Source organism: Amblyomma maculatum, chromosome 3 (genome assembly GCF_055883805.1).
Source record: "Amblyomma maculatum isolate TAMU_Amacu chromosome 3, ASM5588380v1, whole genome shotgun sequence".
In the NCBI taxonomy this organism is placed as follows: Eukaryota; Metazoa; Arthropoda; class Arachnida; order Ixodida; family Ixodidae; genus Amblyomma; species Amblyomma maculatum.
In genome coordinates, this window is record NC_139346.1 from 5547560 (window position 1) to 5568785 (window position 21226).

At 48.0% G+C, this 21226-nt stretch overlaps 1 protein-coding gene across 2 annotated transcripts in view; it reads right to left on the minus strand.

The window, feature by feature from the left end:
• Ns3 (nucleostemin 3) overlaps positions 1–21226 on the minus strand; it is a 127084-nt gene that overhangs the window by 66575 nt on the left and 39283 nt on the right. For both annotated transcript variants that reach the window (XM_084597263.1, XM_084597262.1), the window contains exons 7-9: positions 12553–12643; positions 7119–7158; positions 4429–4535 (exon numbers count right to left, since the gene is read on the minus strand). In XM_084597263.1, coding sequence (XP_084453389.1) covers positions 4429–4535; positions 7119–7158; positions 12553–12643 — 238 coding nt within the window. The remainder of the gene's footprint in view (positions 1–4428; positions 4536–7118; positions 7159–12552; positions 12644–21226) is intronic.

The following is a 21226-nucleotide window of genomic DNA, read 5'->3' on the forward strand; positions in this document are numbered from 1 at the left end:
AAAGATCACTGCAGATCCCATACGAGGACACACCAACAGGGACACGAAGACTCACTCACTTCCAACGAATCACTGACCCATGATTAATATAAGGCAACCAAAATGACAACATCGGATGCACCAAGAAAGCGTGACGTTTGATTCTGCAAGACTCCTTAGTTCCTGTAAAATTTTTCCAGCTTCTCATGCGCGTGGAAGGAACCTCACTGATATTACTGCATTTTCCTGTCCTATTTTGGAGATGTTGTGCAAGTATGGCATTACAATAGTGCAGTTTCCATTCTCTTCCTCTTGGCCACCAGAAGGCTTTTTGAGACAGCCAGCTGACTCCAGAAACTATTGGACGGGATGAGCCAACGTCTATGCCCTTGGAGGGTACTGTATTTACACGATTGTAAGTCGACCCCCTTTTTAAAATTCGAAAATCCAAAGTAGGGGGTCGACTTACAATCGAAATAAAAGCATGGCACCGTTAATAAGAGCAAGATTAAAACTATATCAGGGAGGATACGGCTTGAAGTGCAACATTCAGTTACTGTGCATGCTTCTCAGGGCGAATTTTTCTTTCAACTTTTACTGCGCAGCACAAACTGCACCTGTCAATAGTTTACAGAAGAGCCACTTTTTGAATCACGGCGTTGCTCACTTTTTGCACATCAATCGAGTCGGGTTGTGTGACACAGCGGCACTCCCAGGGAGTGTGAAGGTTGATGGAAGAGCCAGCACCGATCATTCATTGACTTCGCGCGAGGTTCACGTGTTCGCGCTTTTGACTTCACGACCGGCCACAAGCTTTCCAGTCCAAAAAGCATTCGGCGCACGGAGTTCACGTGTTCGCACTTTTGACTTTACGACCGGCTACAAGCTCTCCAGTCCAAAAAGCATCCGGCGCTTCTTCAGCGCAGCGTTCAAGAAGGAGGCTCTTATTTATGCCCAAGAAACAACTGCACTGTGAGCCTCAAATTTGAAGGTTCTAAACGGGTTTGCGGGAATGGCAGTGGCTGCGAGACAAAATTTTCAACTGTGATGCCAAGCGAAGAGGCTTCCAAGGGAGACAGTTGGTATGCTATCCCAAGCTGGAAGCCAAGCTTGCAGCGTATATCACCGAAATACAGTCGAACCTCGTTAAAACGAACACTGATACAGCGACTTATCGGATATAACGAAGTAAAAGCAAAGTTTATTTCTATGGGAGTTCTATCTGTATAACGAAATGAAAAACTGAAAATTTGACACTAAATCGGTTATAACGAAGCATGTTTCGTATTCACACGACTCAAAATCCGCAAAGAAGCAAAAAAGAAAATTTTTCAAAACGCTAAATTTCGGTTTTATCAATCGCCTCCACCCAAAATGTGTTTAAATCACCCGCGCTTTCGCACGCCACGCCATCTAGGGACCGCGAGTGAATCTAGCATCAACGGCTGCCTGGCATGTGACCGGCACGTGATCGAACCACCGCCCGCGTCGCCTCCACCTAAAATGTGTTTGAATCACCCGCGCTTTCGCACGCCACGCCATCTAGGGACCGCGAGTGAATCTAGCATCAACGGCTGCCTGGCATGTGACCTGCACGTAATCGAACCACCGCCCGCGTGCCCCTGCCCCTACTTTTTGCTGACCCGCACGTGTGCTCACTTTCCTCGAGGTCGTGCCGTCGTCTTGCAGCATGGCGGCGCCGAAACGCAAAGCAGTTTCTCTTGAAACAAAGATAAAAATATTCAGGGCGGTCGACAGCGGGCGCAAGAAGAGATTGCCGCAGACTTATCAACGGCCATAAACCTTAAAACTACGCTGGACATGCTGTACGGTGCATGGAACGAAGTGGCACAGTCGACAATAAGAAATTGCTTTGTTTATGCTGGCCTAGCCCCATCCACCAGCGAGACTGAGCCCAACGGCGCCCACGATTCTGAAGGTGAAGCGGACAATTTCGACGAGACGACATGGCGTCAACTGGCGGTTCCGAATGTTACGTTCGAGGACTTTATTGCTGCCAATGACAACTTGGCTGTGGCGCCCGAATTGACCAACCAAGAAATTGTCGATCAGCTGCTTCCTACAGATGATGCTACAAGCAGCGATGAGAGTGAAGAAGAAGGCGGAGAGCGAGCTCTCAGCAGCACCGAGGCCGCCGATATGGCGAGGAAATTGAGAAGGTACCTTGAGAACCTACCTGTGGCCAAATCAGCTGACATTGGGAAAGCGCTGCACAGTGTCGATTTCGTTGAGAAATTTATTCTATCGAATAGTGTGAAGTGCCGCCAAATGAAGATTACGTCGTTTTTTAAATAAATCAGTTCTACGTGGCCTAAATCCCGATTTGTGTGCTCATTTTTGCTTGGCAGTGCAAAATGAAAGGTAAGGTTTCGCGTGCTTATACCACGCTTTAAAGAAAAGCATCTCTGTGCTTTCCATTTTAGGGTAGCCTTTACTTGGGTTTATGAACAGAATTTTTTTTTTGTAGGAATTTGCGTGTACTTTTACAACGAATATTGGATATAACGAACGAATTTCCGCGCAAAATGAGACTTCGTTATAACGAGGTTTGACTGTACGTGATTTGAAGTGGAGACGATTAGTGCAGCCAGGCAATAAATTTTAATTGTTGAAAGCATCCACCGGTATGTTTTTTTTCTTTTTCTTTTTTAGGACATGCAATTTGGGGGGGGGGGGGGTGAAATTAATTTTGTGTAAATACAGTACTCCAAGCCAAACATACAAATGGAGGTAACTTTTAAATGCTCTACAAACAGGGCTGAAAGGAGCCAATAAGTGGGTAGACCACCAACCTCGTGACTTTCAAACAAACAAAATTCCTTGGTACGGCTGCAGTTGGATGAGGTCATGTGGAAAGAACAATGCGAGTACTCGTATGTGTGCACATGTATGTGCCCTGCTGTGCCCATCTGGTGTTTCTTCAAAGCAGACCATACTGCTCTTGGTGGACCGTTTCAGGGATGAGACTGCAATGGACGGGTGGCCTCCCATTCGAGGTACAGGAGAGACAAGGCATACTAGAAACTGTTATTTGGTTTCAATAATTTCTGAAGCAAAATTCAACACTCGGCACACACCCATTCATCACCACCATAAGCGACACTGGGTATTTTATGAAGGAGCACTGAACAAGGGTAGAGGGGTTGAAGCCTCAGTTCGCAGGTCCACTTGCCGAAACTTTGACACGACCTGCAAACTGAGGCTCACCCCCTCTACCCTTGTTCAGTGCTCTTTCATACCGTGTAAGCCATCTTCTTCCTCTTGTTCTAACTGGATATTTTCGTAACACATAGCAAGGAAAAAAAAAAAACAGAACATGGACCTTTTGTAAAAGCCAACCTATGTGCAGTGCAAGGTTACTGCTTTAAAGCACATGCCTCTGTGCCCATCAGACGTCCTCGTGCTGGCTCCCTTCCATGTCGATCAGCTAGTTTCACGCAGAGACTCTCCAACTGATATGTCTCCACAGATGCATGCGTGGTACACGGAGCTCTTTAAACAATGGCTACCGCATTTTCAGACACATGAGATGCGGTTTTAAAAAAAAAATTTGCTACAGCATCCTACAGAATGGTGCGCCTTATATGCGTTCCTTTTTTTTTTATTTTGAACATTCTTCTGTGAACTTATTGTGATATGGTGCCAATAGCGACTTCCGCGATTAGAAAACCTATGGTTCTTTCACAGTATTTATTTCTAATCAAGAAAATGAAATTATGGGAATATAATTTGCTTTAGCATGTGCAGAGCATTTTTGAAACGTGTGCATGTTGCTGAAAGACGTCTCTTTTGGTGAGAAATTACCATAATGGGCCACAAGAAGCGAATAAGTTATTTTGCCATATCTGCCCTTTCTGATGAGAAATTTGAAATCTAAACGCATATTAGAAATCAGCATTCCGCTCAAGATTTGCCCGCTAAGTTTCAACAGGATGTGCTAAGAAATAACAACCTCATTAGACACAAAGGAAGCTTTCACAATCCCTATTCGCTGTACACGAATACTGAAGAGATATTGAGCATAGTATATTTGGATCAAATCGAACTTCCACTACTTATCTATCACAGCGAATATTTGATGTTACCACATATTTGCACAGGCCTAATCTGATTAAACACAGCAGGCCACCAGTTTGAATTACCTGGTAAAATTTAGATTACAAATAAAGGAACTGCAGACTTTTCAAGTCATCCAGACTATCAAATTAATTTAATTCGAATTATCACGCACGTCATAATCTACTGTAAGCTTGATGAGCCTTTCAAAAACTCCCGTGTTGGAGAAAAAATAAGAGCTCTGCAGGAAACAAAAACATGGTGCCTAAAGCACCCATTAGAAGGAGCCCCCGAAGGCACTGAAACTGCACTTTGAATCGGTGCATCACCAGCTGCAGTGAAAGCTTTAACTAGCAATACAGGGAACCTCACCAGGCCAATGACGGTCTTGCCACTGCGTTCCTTGGACTCGGGATGCACCGTGCGAAACAGGTGCAGCAACTCCTCCGCACTGCACAGCGCCCCAGCAGGAGGTGGCTCTGCGAAACGGCCATTCACGCCCCAGTGGGCAGCAAACAGTGATGTAGGGAACCGTCAAATGATAAACTATTCGCTGCGTGGAAAGGTGGCTGCCCTGCTTACAACATTGCAGCTTAATTCTGCACATCATTCTTTCTTTTATGATGCAATGGAGCTCTGACCAATCGGAGGAGCCGCCCTTCCACAGTGGTTACAGCACTCAACTGCCGATCTCAAGGTTCCATCCCTGCAGACAGAAACCAAGCTGCTCGCATACGGTGCATTGCCAGTTAAAGAAACCTCCCGTGGCCTCCCCCATCCCTCTGTAGCCTGGGTCGCTTTGGAACGTCAAACCCCTACAGACCAGGAATACACCCATAAACCGAAACTAGGATAACAGCTTGAGGGGCGAGTTAGTATATATAGTACCCAGTAGAGGAGGAAGTTGTGGGTGAGTGTGAAAGAGCAAGTTCAGGGAACTGAAACTAGCCAGTGCAGACAGCCTCAGCGACCTCACTAAACCTCACCCCAAATGTCAGATGCCCACTGCTGTCTCCTCTACCTCACGTGTGTCTGTATTGCATTGCAATGTGCTTTCTGTGAAGAATCAGCTTGTCTACAGCCAGCCATAGTTCTTAAGAAATGCTGGTGACACTCGAGTTTCTTAACTACCTAGGTCGGCGCGGCTATGCTCCACTCTCATGGCGATTTCCGCTGGTCGATTGGGGCGCCCGAACCCGAATACAGCGACCTAAACCGCTAAAGCAAATCACCCTCAGTCGACCAGCGGAATGCGCAGAGTGCACAGCGGAAGTAATGCTAAGCTCGTTCCACAAGTTGAAGTCACATTCCAGCGGTGAAATTATTGCGGTTGATAAATGTGCAGGAGTACGGCCCTCTGCAACTTGCTTTCGCATAATTTTAACGCTGTAGATGTTTTTCAATAGACGCACTTCGATATATTAGCGCAAAAAAACGGTTATGCCCAGTGTCCTCTGCCAATATCTGTAAAACCGCTAAAATCAGCCAAAACATTCCAGAAGTGACATCACCGGTTAGAACTTCAAGCGAAATCCGACTTTGGTCAGCGGATCGAGCTAGAGCACTCGCCCTTGCCCTGAGTTGCTCCAGATGACCAGCGGAATACGTGCAACCTATCCCAGTCGACAAGTGGAATTCGAAATTTTCATCCCAGGACAAGAAAACATACCCTAGAGCGACCAGTAGAAATTGCCATTATTCCTTGATAAAAGGCACCTCTGTCAAATACAACACTGCGGCGTGGTCATGAGTTCTTGTACAGAGGCTTTGTCATTTGCCTCACTTACAGCAGAGATCTTTTCGAATGGCCATGGTGGGAACAGCGCTAACACAGGACAGAGTGAGAACACAACACAGGTGCTGACTAGCAACTGGAGTTTATGAAAAGCCAGTTGCTAGTCAGCGCAACTGGCGTTTCTGGTCTGTCTGGGAAAAAGAGAGTGCGCGCGCTTGCGTCACTCGGTCTTCAAGCATGTTCCAGCTCGCCCACCACCGTTGGCCGAGGGAACCAACTGCCTCGCGTCACCGGCGCGCTCCCCAACGACGCGTGGGGGCCCGCGAGTAACTGCGCTGCGGCAGTGGATGTACACTGCTCACCTCATGTCTTAATTTTTTGCGCTGCTATTTTTTGCTTATTTTAAGCATAAACTATTGTAGTGCCATGTTCCGAAAGCAAGAGCCGCAAAGACTGCTGCATCTGCCATGTAGATGCAGTGTCGGCGTTGAAACACTGCGTATTTTACGGTATCAGCGGTTGCCCGTTGTTATAGCAGACGTTCCTCTCAGTTCAGTTGGTGTTTTATCCCCCTGAAACTTGCACGATTCTGCCAAATTTCCAGTAATTCAGCACCAGCTAAGAGACAGTGGACACCGCGAGTTCGTTATATCAAGGTCAACCACCGTGACATGTTCATTACATGGAGTTTTCAAATACATGCACTTGAAAGGTGTTGAGAAATTGAAGAGCTTGGTGATATTGGCTACATGAAGGTATGCTCATTCCACCTTGTTATGCCTACAAAGTACAAGAAAGGTCATTGCAACTGATGCCTTGTGTTTTAGCCCCATTGAACAGCAGCGACTGAACCCAAACTACTCACGGTGGGGTGCACTTGTTTGTGCTTAGATGAGAAACAATAGTTCCTGCAGGGTTCTTGTGCCCTAAGGTTGTGCATGAGAATCTCACAGGTGACTTGGTTTGCACTGGCTGAATTCATGCTCCAGGATCTTCCCTTCACTACATCACAAACAAAGCATTTTGGCTCTGCCTCTGAGGGGCTACCACACCCCTTTTCACATATTACGTGAGAGCAGCCACATTACACCAATAAAGCCCCGCTTTAACCAATACATACAAGCATGCCTGCATCAACCCATGGTTTAATTTTTATCTCACCCTTCGTAAAGCAGCTCAGCCATGTCACGTGGCGACATCACACAACCTGCTAACCAATCAGAGGATTTTTTTACTCACAATGCTGACAATGAATATTCTTGAGGCATTTCAAATGGTAGAGCAATACCTGTTCTGCAACACGCGCTCACACTGAACAATAACACACCTGCACTCTGTTGGGGAGCAGCCACTTCCTCCTCGGCTTCCTGCAAGGCAAGGGACGACAAGAAAACGTCACCCTCCGCTGCCTTCTCAATTACGTCATGCCAAATAAAAGCATGTGCCTCATGCAGCCCACTTCACAGGCCTGTGACAACAGTCCCTGTACAAATTTTACTTCTCTTGGCGCCAATGGATGCTATGTTTCTGAGAGCTGGACTCATCTAACTTCTCAGGAAAACAGACGCTGGCAGCTGTGCCTCAAATGGCATGCTTTTTCCTGTGCTGCATTGCAAATGACACTGCCAGCATTTTGACAAGGTCTCAATGACATCCCGATCACTCAGCTGTTCATCATCCAGGCTTTGAGAAGTGTCATCTCTCGCCATGCGGACGAGCTCATAATAGAAGTGAGTGAGGCATTCAACACTGTAAGGTTGTCAAGTGTGCACGCTTGTTCGAGTTTTCTTTTTGTGTGGGTGTGTTTCCTCAAGTTTCGAAAAGCCGTTCTGCGAGGCGCGTGGACGGAGCACCACTTCTGTTGTGTTCGGAGTTTAGCGGTGGGGCAGTTGCGCGTTCCTGCCGCGGTGTGGTGCGAGTGTGCTCCAGACTAGTAACCAGGCGTGGGAGACTGGCGTCACACATATCAGCGGTGCAGTGAAATGCGGTGTGTGTTTTTCTTGAGTGTTGTCACGGCTGGGTCCGGACGAAGTTAAATAAAATGCTGTGAACCCGACGTAACATTGGTGACGAGGATGGGATGCTGGGTCGACGTCGTTTCTGCTGCGGCTAAGGGAAGTTGACATCGCGGACGCCCACCTGTGCAGCATGGCCGCCACCGCCAGCGAGGGCTACATTGAAGTTTTCGACTTGTCCCGCCCCGAGGACTGGGAAGATTATGCACAGCGTTTCGAGTTCTTCCTGGATGCGCAAGGTATAACAGACGGCGGGAAAAAGCGGTCCACGTTCCTTAGTCGTTGCGGCTCCGCCACTTTTCAGTTGGTGAAAGCGCTCGTCGCGCCGGCCCAGCTCGGAGATACCCCGTTCGAAACAATACTCGCCGTGCTCAGGGAGCACCTGGCCCCGAGGCCGCCGGAGCTCGCAAGGCGATACGAGTTCCACCGACGCGACCAGGCACAGGGAGAGCCGGTGGCCGCCTACCTTGCTGCCCTTCGAACCACGGCGCAGCATTGTAATTTCACCACCCTGGACATCGCGCTTCGAGACCGTTTTGTTTTCGGGTTGCGGAACGACAAGGTAAAGCGACAACTTTTGGCCAAGAAAGAAGTGACCCTCGCGAGTGCTGTGGAGGAGGCAACCGCTGCCGAGGCCATCGACCGGGAAGCTAACCGCGGCGTCCGTCCAGGTCTAACCACGCCGCGCATCGAGCCAGTACATCAGGGAACGAGCTCGGACGTCGATAATGAGCAAGACGCCACCGAAGATGTCTTGCGTCTACGGAACATTCCTGCCCAGCGGACGGACCCAGAAGGAACAGGGGGCGTCACCTGTGCTGGTTGCGGCGGTCCCCACGAACGTCGTCTGTGCCGTTTCAGGAACGCCCAGTGTAGGGGCTGCGGAAAAATTGGTCACATATTGAGGGTCTGCCGTTCGCGGAAGCCAAGGAACTACCGCCAGAACTCCGAGACTGACAGCAGGACGCCTCGCGCGAATATTTCCTACTGCGACGACCAAACTGCGACCGCTATACACAATGTGCCTGCACCCGCCCTGAAGAAGGTACATGTGGTGGTCGAAATTGAAGGTAATCCATGCCGAATGGAGGTGGATTCGGGGTCAACTTTTTCACTCGTATCTGAAGCCACAGCCAGGCGGATTTTCCCGAGCGGCCGTTTGCCATTGCTGAAACCACTGGATATCATGATGAAGGATTACCAGGCCAATCGCATAGCCGTGCATGGGTATGGCACGTTCAGAGTGAAGTTTAAGGATTTCGATGGCCTGTTACGTCTTATCATTGTCAAGGGTGAGCGTCCAAGTCTGCTTGGACTGGACTGGTTCCCAGCATTGGGTATCAACATTACAGGAGTGCAGCATATCAACCAGCCATTCCACTTGAGTGCTGACATATTCCAGGAGTTCAGTTCAGTGTTTGATGGAGCACTGGGGTGTTACAAAGGGCCACCTGTGCAGTTTGCACTCAATGCCAAGGTTGAGCCAATCCGACTGAGGGCACGCAGAGTACCTTTTGCACTTCGTCCAAAAATCGATGCAGAGCTGGACAAGCTCATTCAGCAAGGGGTCCTGGAGCCAGTTGATCATGCAAGATGGGAAACACCTATCGTCACTCCTTTGAAGGCTAATGGGGACATCCGTATCTGTGCAGACTACAAGTGCACAATAAACAAAGCATTGCAGCAACATGCATATCCAGTACCAGTGGTGAGCCATGTGCTGTCGTCCCTCTCCGGTGCAACTGTGTTTGCTGAACTCGATTTGGCTCAGGCTTACCAGCAACTGCCAGTGACCAAGGAAGCGGCGGAAGTGCAGACTATCGTAACTCACCGGGGAGCTTTCCGTGTCCACAGACTTCAATTTGGGGTCAGCACCGCACCCGGCATTTTCCAGAGTCTCATGGAAAACCTTCTACGGGGAGTGCCTGGGGTTGTTGCTTACTTTGATGATGTCATTGTTGCTGGAACCTCGGAAGAAGAGCTGCTCAGTCGTCTTCGTGAAGTTCTCAGAAGGTTCCAAGATGTGGGGCTTAAGGTCAAGAAAGAGAAATGCCAGCTTGGGGTGGCTGAAGTAGATTTTTTGGGGTTTAGAGTCGACGCCGAGGGAATTCATCCAATGCCGGAGAAGACTCAAGCGATTGTGAAGGCACCACGTCCTGCAGGCAAGACAGAGCTACAGGCATTCCTGGGGCTCCTCAACTTTTATCATGCATTTCTGCCCCATAAGGCAACTGTCGCAGAACCACTGCATCGGCTCTTGAACAAAAATGCGCCCTGGGTCTGGGGTCACACACAGCAGAGAGCGTTTGATAATGTGAAGCACCTCCTGTCATCCAACCAGGTCTTGGTGCATTTTGATGAGAACAAACCACTCATTCTGGCTTGTGATGCCTCACCATATGGAATAGGGGCTGTGCTAAGTCACAAAATGCCAGATGGCAGAGAAGCACCAATTGCATTCTACTCAAGGACGCTGTCTACTACTGAGCGGAATTATGCTCAGATTGATAAAGAGGCACTTGCAGTAGTTGCAGGCGTAAAAAAGTTCCACGACTATGTATATGGCCGGCCGTTTCAGATCCACACGGACCACAAGCCACTTCTGGGATTGTTTGCACCAGACCGCCAGACGCCGCAGATGTTGTCCCCTCGGATGCTGCGCTGGTCCATTTTTCTGAATGGGTACCAATACTCTCTCCTTCACCAGCCTGGAAAACAGCTGGGCCACGCGGACGGCCTCAGCAGAATTCCCCTGACAAACCAGCAACCCGAGGATCCGTCCCCAGCTGAGATCATTATGCTCTTGGACACTCTTCCAGAACCCCCACTCCATGCGGCTCACATTGCCACATATTCTGCCAAGGACCGTATAATATCCCGTGTACTCAACTGGGCATGGAAGGGGTGGCCACCAAAGCACAGCATTAGTTCTGAGTTCACACCATTCGTGGTCAGGCAAAATGAACTATCGGCCCACAAGGGCTGTTTACTGTGGGGTGACCGTGTAGTTATTCCGCAGAAGTTAGGTACATTCCAGGATTCTTGAAGCCTTGCATGCCGGGCAGCCAGGAATTGTTCGGATGAAGGCACTTGCCCGCAGTTATGTATGGTGGCCGGGAATCGATGCAGCTATTGAGGAATGGGTGCGACGATGCTCTCCATGTCAGGAGACACGGCCAGAGATGCCCAGAGCACCAGTCCATCCATGGGAGACGACGCGGACACCATGGTCCCGCCTACACATTGACTTTGCAGGGCCATTCCAAGGACAGACGTTCTTGATCGTGGTGGACTCGTATTCAAAGTGGCTGGAGGTCATTCCAGTTTCATCGATGACATCACTCACTGTGATCAACGCTCTGCGGAAGCTGTTTGCAACACATGGCCTTCCAGCCACTATCGTGTCTGACAACGGGCCTCAGTTTACGTCTGCCGAGTTTCGGGGGTTTCTCGATGCCAACCTAATTCGTCAGGTGACTTCTGCACCCTTTCACCCGTCCACAAATGGTCAAGCTGAAAGGATGGTGCGAACCACTAAAGAAGCACTGTCCCGCATTATTCAGGGGAATTGGTCACGGCGGCTAGCAGATTTCATGTTACAGCAACATGTAACCCCGCACACAGGCACAGGGCGATCACCAGCCGAACTTTTGATGGGCCGCCGGCTGTTAACCATGCTGGACCGGTTGCATCCGGACAGGGCCCCAGACAGGTCTTCCCAGCATACAGGGACGCTGCCGATGCCACGTTCATTCCAACCTGAAGACCCGGTGTTTGCACGAAACTATGGCCAGGGGCCTCCATGGGTCTCTGCTGTGGTAGCCCGAGCCACAGGCCCAATCTCCTACGAAGTTACGCTGCCAGATGGCCGAGTGTTGCGCCGGCATGTGGACCAGCTCCGTCGACGGGCCGCTACCCCTTGCATAGGTGAAGGACCAGTACCCACAGAACAGCAGCCAGAAGTCTGCCCCTCACAAGGAGGGCCACCGGAAGAAGCTTGTCCTATGCAGGGAACACCACCCGAAGTAGTGAGCAGCGAGCCACCTGAAGACCAACCAGTGGAGGAGCAGCCAACAGCTGAACCTTCCTCTGACGATACTGTCACACCACAAACAGTACCAATGGCTATGCCTCTACCACTGTCTTCAGGGGAGAAAAGTGACCCTGCTGAGCCACCAACCCTACGTCGCTCACTTCGAGCTCGGAAGGCTCCGTCCCATCTGCGGGACTTTGTGCTGGCTCTGGCCGACTGTTGAGTCCGAACTAAGGGTGGAGGAGTGTTGTGTTCGGAGTTTAGCGGTGGGGCAGTTGCGCGTTCCTGCCGCGGTGTGGTGCGAGTGTGCTCCAGACTAGTAACCAGGCGTGGGAGACTGGCGTCACACATATCAGCGGTGCAGTGAAATGCGGTGTGTGTTTTTCTTGAGTGTTGTCACGGCTGGGTCCGGACGAAGTTAAATAAAATGCTGTGAACCCGACGTAACAACTTCCGCAGTGGAAAGCGAAAAGCCTTCATAGGAAACACTCCTGACAGCCTTACTCAGCCACTTTTCCATGAAAAACTTAATTGGACTGAATTTTATCCGCTACTCTCTCCGGCTTTAACGGCGGACAAGAGTTGTGACCCCTAACGCTGGTGACGACTCATTTTGGTGAAGCTTAGGCTTTGCAAAAATGTTCCTGTGTGCAAGTAGTAGCTTTATCAAAAAGACGTACATTCCCACCACTGCCCCCAATGGGAACTCAAACCTGTAGTTCTCTTTCCCTGGTGCTCTCGAGCAGGGCAGAGAAGAAGACTGCCTTGATGCCCACCGAGGCCAGGTAGCAGCTCCAAGCCTCCCTGCAAGTGGGCTTCACTGTACACACTCGCCCAAAAAAACTGCTCCGGAAAGAAATCACACCTTCACTTCTAATGAGGTCATTCACACACAGTAGCTCTCTATTGGGGTACTGAACAGAACAAGTCCTCGGCATCCACAGAAACGGCAAAAGTGGCCCCCATGCTGGTAAAGAACCAGAATTCCACGACATTCATTGAAGTCCCAAAGGGGCCATCCAGTCAAGATATTAAATTGAATGGAAAACACCAAAGCAGAGAACCACAGGACGAGTGACTCCCTAGGCCTATGACTGATGTACTAAAATTGTTTAATGGTCTACAGTTAACCACTAAGGTCACCGGTGATAGCCAGCTACAATTTTTGGGTCAGCGTTTCAAAGTTGAGACGGGCCATATCTGCTGGGAATACCTACCTAGGGTTTTAAATTTTAAATCGTATCACTCTAAGAAAGTAAAAACAGGAATTGTGGTCTCACCTCTGATGTCTGCTTTATTAAAGTCTTGTGAACATATGGTAATCGGCCGCTTCAATGATCAAATTGGAAGACTCAAGGCATCTGGTTAAAAGAATGATGTTCTATTGTTGGGCTGCAACAAGATAGCCAAAAAGCTTAAAACTCTTAACTTTGGTACATAGTACAGAAAAAGGGAAAGAAAGAAAAATGTTTGCCGTTCTCCCTTATGTACATCGCCTGACACACAATCTTGAAAATGTGGCAAAAAGATATGGCATAGGGGTTGTTTCCTCTGCACCCAAGGTGTTTATGCTATTTTGGAAAGGAAGGCTGGGCCCCAAGAAGAAATATAGTCCAAAAGCGCAGCTTTTTGGGCTTGTTGGTGCGTGAACATAGAGTTATCGTAAAGTTTTGTTGGAAGTTAGAGCTCCTGTTGTTCGGTCTTCTCGTGTGTCTCTGTTTTGCGCTACAAGGTAGCACTGCCCAAGAAGAATATGAAATAACATGTGGGGTTAAGCATGAAACTAAGTATGTGCCATGCACTGAAGGTGTAGTTTACAAAATCCCACTGTCATGCGGAGAAGTGTACATCGAGCAGATGGGGCAATGCATTAACACACGCTTCAAAGAGCATGCAAATAACTTGAACACTAACAAATCTACTAACCTCGTAGACCACATCCTTGACTGCAAATCTTGTTATCCTTCACTGCACTATTGTGATATCCTGTACAAGCACCCGGCCCCCTTAACACACGAGATAATGGAGGCCTACCCATGAAGAAAAAAAAAAACAAGGTTGTGCGTTAATAAGCCACCAATTTTTCTACATGAATGTGAGCTTGCGTGCCTTCGTCCTAAGTGTTTTTGGCTTGCTCACTTCTCAATAGGGTGGTCACTTTTTCCATACATAGTGTTCTGTCTTTGAATAAACTTTCTGTTGCGAGTTAGCGCTCGTCCTGTGGTTTTCTGCTTTGCTGTTTTCTAGGGGTGTGCGAATAGTACTTTTTCCAAACCGAATCGAATACGAATAGTACACTCTTGTGGAGGACAAAAAACTGGGCGAGTTGGTTTCGGTACAAATCAGACATGGTATAACAGAGCAAGAAAACCCGGACAGGCAGGATAGAAGCGAGACAACACGGCGCTTACTAGCAACTGAACTTTTATTCAGGAAGGACTGCTTTTTATACACAAAAAATGTAACATTCATACCAGAAAAAATAAACAACAAAAGTCTTCTTAGCCACTGTAATCTACAACTTATGAGCAAAAAAACAAAAACAATAAATTTCGTTCAGTGAACACCAATTGCCACCACGCAGTCTCATTCTTGTAAAGGCTAACCAACGGTTTTGCCGCACATGTCCCTCAGTCTTGCCAGATAAAAAATGCTTCGCGCGATACTTGATTAGAATTTCGGTATTGTTACGTGGTTTATTTACACAGCGGGTGTTAGATGCGCTGGTCGTTAGCACACCCAGATCGAACCAAGCCAGCTTCCTCTTCCTCTTCAGCTTCTCCTGCAACCCCTCATCTTCCTCCAATACAGGACCAATACAGGACCCAATACAGGACCCAGTATTTATTCTGTGCCGAGTACGGGAAATGGAAATCCGTGGTGGCGAGTCTCGAGAGAAATCGAAAGCCGCAGCATGTTTCGACAGAACTTCCACTAAACTGTAACGGTCACTTGTTGGCAGGGATTTGTTAATCATGGCAAGAAATTTCGTTTTACCTACTTCTGAGCATGCGGTAGGCTGGGAATTGTCTGTGCTGAGCACTGCCACTGATTCAACAGCGTCTTCGTCAAAGTTGGCAAGTTTTAGGCCACGTAGTAATACAACAGGTTCATTAGAGCAGTTAGTCGTCCACAAAGAAAAATGGCAATTCCTGACTGAAATGATGCAACGGGGAATCAGAACATTTTTCTTCGCGAAGTTGAGAGTGAATGGTTCAACTACAGTGTCGAAGGCATCATTGGTACAGCTTGAACAAACAACTTGTATAAACTCTGCTGACATTGCAGGAATGACTATGTCGTCCAAAACCGAAAGTGTGCTAGGATTGGTCGGCGAATTTTCACACAAAGCAGATTCAAAGCGAGTATTCACAGAAATGCCCCCATTGTGAAAGTCGAGGGTGGCCCCACATTGTTCCAGAAAATCGAGACCAAGAATGACATTATGCGTTGATCGACCAAGTACTGCAAATTCGGTTCGGAATGTGCGGCCGGCGATTACGAGGTTCACGGAACAGACTCCAAGTGGGTTAAGCGGTTCGCCACCAACACCACACAGTGTTGTCACTCTATCCCAACCAAACATAACTTTACGACCAAGGCAGTTTTTAAAAGCGAGGATTATATAGAAATGGTTGCACCTGTGTCCACCAACGCCATAGCACGTACACCGTCCACAAAAACTTCAATTCTGTTCTTTAACATTGAAACGGGTAGAGGCATAGGTAAGCTAGAATAATTTGCGACCTCACCTCCATCGGTCGCACTGACTAGTTTCCCGGAGGTGGCGACCATCGTCGGGGAGAAGGTGAGCGCCGTAAGCGCCGAGATGGTGGTGTCAAGCTGCGGTCAGAGGCCGGTGATTCATTTCGCTTCAGCGCCGTTCTGTTGTCATGTCGGCTAGGTGTTGGTCTGTACTCATTGCGACCAGGTGTTCCTTTATATGGATCAGCATTGTCAGCGGGAAACCTTGTACGGGAGTTCACCCACTGTCGGCGATACTGCCGGTATGGACGGCGATTGCGGCAAAAATGCGAAATGTGCCCATTATTTCACAGGTATAGCTCACCGGCGGCTAACATTCACGCGATGAGTAAGGCTCATCGTGGCTTGGGTCGAACGTTTCATGATCTGGATGTCGACGAGGAGGATGAGCGTGATGGCTGTTGTAGGCATTGATGGTGGCAGGTTGGATGTTCGGGCCATGAGCAGCAGAGCATCGGATGTCCCAAGGAGATTTATCAGAGGGGGCATAACAGGCAGAAGGTGGACGATCATCTGCCAAAGAGATTCCATGATAGAAAAACAGCGCAACAGACGTGGACGGAGGTGAAGAACAGACTTCTGTTCTTCACCTCCGTCCACGTCTGTTGCGCTGTTTTTCAATCATGTCACCATACCAACTCGCCCAGATGTCTCTTCTATTAAAGAGATTCCACTGTAGACGGGTCTGCCATGACCCCCAATATCATGATGCCTCCGAAGCTCTTCGCGGACAATCTGTCGAATTGTCTCTGCCATGCTCGTCGCTTCAGGCACATCCACACTGGCGACAGTTGTGACATTTGGCAGCCGACCAAACTTAGGAATGATACGGCGTCGCTTCAAACCTTCAAACGCGCGGCAGTGTCGGGTAACATCAGCGGTGGTATTCAAATCATCCTTGCAGATGAGAAAACTGTATACGTCCACCGCTATTCCTTTGAGGAGGTGGCCCACTTTATCTACCTCAGTCATGCGAGCATCAACTATTCTACACAGCTTGAGGACTTCTTCTATGTAAGCTGTGCAGGTCTCCCCCGGTAATTGCGCTCGCTGAGGCAGAGTCTGTTCGGCGCTCTTTTTTCAAGCATCGGCATCGGCATCGGCAAGTCGTCTTCAAAGCAGATAACAAGCTAGGGAAGATATGTCAGCACGCGCTTGAGAAATGGGCATAACCCCAAAAAAATGCAGTGTCCACCATGATGAGGTGTTTTTGTCACGCAGGGGGGGGTAGTGCATCAAATTTCCTTGTCCTGTGGCAAGACCTACATTGCACAGACTGGGCGATGTCTGAATACACTGTTAGTAGAGCACCGTGATTTCCAGAACAAAGTACCCAGTTCCAACCTGGTTCTTCACTGTCAAAACTGCAGAGGGTGCAAACCGGACTGTAAGGACACTCACATGTTGTACCGAAACTCTAATCAAGTATTGTGCGAAGTTGCTGAAGCATTCTTTATCTGGCGAGATGGGGAGATGGGGAGACATGTGCAGCAAAACTGTCGTTTAGCTTTCACAAGAATGTGATTGCGTGGCTGCAATCAGTGCTCACTCGGCGAAATTGATTGTTTTAGTTTCCTTGCTCATAAGTTGTAGATTACTGTGGATAAGGAAACTTTCGTTAATCATGGTATCTGTTTATTTTTTCTGGTATGAATGTTACGGTTTTTTTAGTATAAAAAGCAGTCCTTCCTGAATTAAAATTCAGTTGCTAGTCAGCGCCGTGCTGTCTCACTTCTACCCTGCCTGTCAGTGTGTTTTCGCGCTGTTACGACCATGTCAGATTAGTACACTCTTGCTATTGAATCGAATATGAATAGCTCAGCTAAAAACCGAATTGAATTGAATACTAATCGAACAGTGAAAGCAGCGAATCGGTCTAAAATTTAATTTTATTCAAAATGCTGTTTGATGTATAGCTCACAACAATGCACAGCTTATCGAACTTGTGTAGAGGTGAGATCAAGCCTAATCTTTAAAAACAAAACGCTTGCACAGTGCCATAAGCGCAAGAAAATAGCGCTCAATAAAGTCAAATAGAGTTGGCAGGGGTTAGTAAGATTACTAGATGCAGCTTGGCTAGAAGTACAGCCTGGCACTACTAGAACGCACAACTAGAAATTGTAGAAATTAAGCAATTCATTCATCCCCAGCACTTCGGCAAGTTGGAATCACCTCCCCCGAAATGTGGTCGAAATCTCTGATAATTCTGTGTTCAAATCTGCCTTACTCAACCTATCAGTATCATAAACACATGAATTTGTTGTAATGCCATTTTTTCTTTTCTTTCAGCTATTTTGAGATCAGCCAATCTTTTTTAAAAACTTATATTCTTTGTTGCGTTATTGCTTTTTGAGCGTCATTTCGTCCTTTGCAAAAGTTGCCTTTATGCCCCGTATTCTTATGTGTTGTTCCTTCTCATGTGTGGGTGTGTACTCAGAATGTTTAACTGCTTATTCCTTTTATGTAACCTCTCTCTCTCTCTCTTTTTTTTTTTCTCGGGAGCGTCATTTATATGTTGACATGTATTTTGTTGCTGTTTTTTTATGTTATAGTTTTGTAATATAACCCACTCCCCTCTGTAATGCCCTCGGGCCTTGAGGGTATTGAAATAAATAAATAAATAAATACTGTCAACTTGGCATCAATCGAATAATCGTAAAAGGTGGAACCTTAGAACTAGTGCAGATGCAGTGAAACAAAGCGCATTTCAAAAAGATTTAAATGAGTATATGAAAGACTGGGCATGGTCCAATGGGAAGGGCCTTTGCCCTGCGATAGGTATAGTCAGGCTGATGATGATGATGAGCCGGAACGGCAAGGTACTTTCTGGCCATGATTGCAAGAGCTCCATACTTGATTTTTCCTTCTGTTTGTCACTACTGAAATGAACTGCTATCCCGAGGAAACACTGGGGACTGAAGATAGTCGGACATTTCTTGCATCAAAGATTAAGGGTTTTTTGTGTTTTGACAATACCAAGGTAATAAACACTCCCCAATTAAATGACTGTTTTCCTCTCCGATCCGTCTCCTCGTGTGCAGAAGTTTCTTGTGAGCCGAACTATAACAGCATTGCCTCTTCCTGTTCCTGAAGTACTGAATACAAGAGGGACCTCATGTGCCCTTTTCTTGCTGGTCATTGCAGACATCCTTGAAAAGACGGTCAAGCACAGTGGCAACAGCATGGGGTATCTGCGTGCTTATACCTTGAAATCTTACTTTCACAGACCTGAGGAGGTTCCTTGAAAACACTAGCTTCTCAGCTCCACTGGCTTCTTAAGGAAGCAGCACCTGAATGCAGTGAACAAAGGGAATAACAAAAGACTGGGACTCTGAACAAGCAGCGGTAGTGGCTTCAATCGGTTGCACAACTGGCACGAATGCTGCTACTTGACACTATTCAAGAGTTTGTCAACAGAATCCATTTCTGCCAAGTCTACTCTCACAGAAGACTTCAGCCTCTGCAAGCGCACTAGCATGGCGTATACACTATTCCATCTTGTTGGCACATCTTGTATCACCTCCAGTGGCTCCTCTATGCGCATTCTCCTTTATATTTCTTGCAGGCTTATTCTCGCACTGCTGCTTCGTTTCTAGAGCCCAACGATAGCCCGTGCTTTTCCACATACGCTTGCGAATCCGTTGCTTTCTTTCCTCGCGTTCTTAACACAAAGCTGCAGAGTGTGTGCGAAACAAGCAACGTGCGCCCAGGGTGTTGGCACAATCGTGGACACAAAGTTCCGAGCATTGTCAGTCACTACATAGCAAGGAAGGTCCTCATGTATGCCCCCACTCTTTAAAAACATCCATGTGTAAACAACGCAGGTTCTCGGCAGTATGGTTTGCACACAGGTGGTGGCACGCAAGAACAAAACTGTGAGGTATGAAGTCGTCACTCAGCACGTGGCACGTCCCAGACACGTAACTATCCGCAGCTCGTGACGTCCAGCCGTCAAATGTGATGGTGACAGAGCCAACATCAGTGCTGATGGCACTGTGCAGCTTCTCATGGATGGAGTGTTTGACAGCATTGTACATTTCGGACACGACGGTCCTCAACAACGTCGTGCGACAGGAAACCTTGTATTCGAGCACCGTGTACCGCATCGGGTCTTGAAACCCTGGCTCTTCGACAATAGAGTAGCCATGCAGGCCACTTGCAATGAAAGAAGCAATTTTCTGTGCAAGTGCCTTGGCACGGGGGCTCTGAGGGCTCAGCTGTGCTCAGCTCAGCTCAGCTCATTTTAGAGGGCTCAGCTTGAGCTAGCACTTGCCTATCTTGTCCTTGATGTAGAACGCTGCTGAGCAGCAGATGCTCCACTCTCATATTCTTTGCTGGCTCCTGGATGCCGTCTGAGGTGGTTGATCAAAGGTGTCGTGTTCGCTGGCATTCTGAGAACCACTCCAATAAGGCGCACTTGGGTGAGCCTGCCTCTATACGTTCGTAAAAAGGCCAAACATCACTGCATTTCTTTCGCCACATCGCAGTCGCTGTTTCACCTTCATTCATGACGAGGCAGCAAGAGGCATCACACCAGTGGTGTCGATCGGCGCGCAGGAACAGACCTGTATAATTCCATTTTACTTAAGGCGTGCAGGCAGGAGCAGAGGAGCGGTAGCACTGCAGTAGGACGCTATAACTCGTGAAGTAATAGATGTGAAGGGAAAAGGTGAAACGCTGATCTCTTCTAAGGGGCGCAACCACTGATACCTACGCACATTGTCAGTTGCTGGTTGTTTTTATCTACAACAATTACGTTTCAACGAGTTTATTTAGTGAACTAGATCGCACGATGCAATACAGTCGAACCCGGATATATCGAACTTGAAGGGGATCGCGAAATAGTTCGATATATCGATAATTCGATATACAGAAATCGGCTTGTGACGACACTTACGATGCGAAAAAACGATACCGTATTTGTCGCGTAATCAACCCACTCGCATAATGAACCCACTCTCCACTTTTGCACCCGAGAATTTGAAAAAAAAAAAAAAAAATGCGATAAGGCCAGTTAGCTCACATGCAAGCGACTGAGCGATCTCAGCGACGAGGGGCAGCGACATAGCGAAAATTTTCAAACTTGTTGGAACTGCGTCCCTCTCGCCGCTCGAGCACAGCGGCAGCTCAAAACAAGGTTTCTGTGTCGCCGCGGCGGCAGACATTGCGAGCATTTTCACTTGCAGGTCGATGGCGCGTCAGTCCGTTTCGGTCGTCTCATCCACAGCTCATTGGCAGCGTGCCAAGATGCTGCGCGGCGATAACGTCAGAGCGCGCGTTTATCTTTTGATCAAGCCATCACGGGCAGAGTGCCCGTGATGGCTTGATTGCACAAGCCTGGTTCGATTTATCACGCCGCGCTTGGGGCAGGCGTTATGATCGCAGCAGCTGACCGCGTGCTTTCGCTGATTCATACAAGCAAGGATAAACGATAAAAAATAAAATAAACATCCCCGCAAAAAAAAAAAAAAAAAAAGCTGCCGCTTCTAAACGTCCGCAGCCGCCATATCTTAGGCTACGCCGCGCGTACAGCATAACGATAAAAAAAAATGACTCGCAAAAAAAAAAAAAAAGAGCTGCCACTTCTTAACATCCGCAGGCGCCGTAGCCACGTCAGCCGCC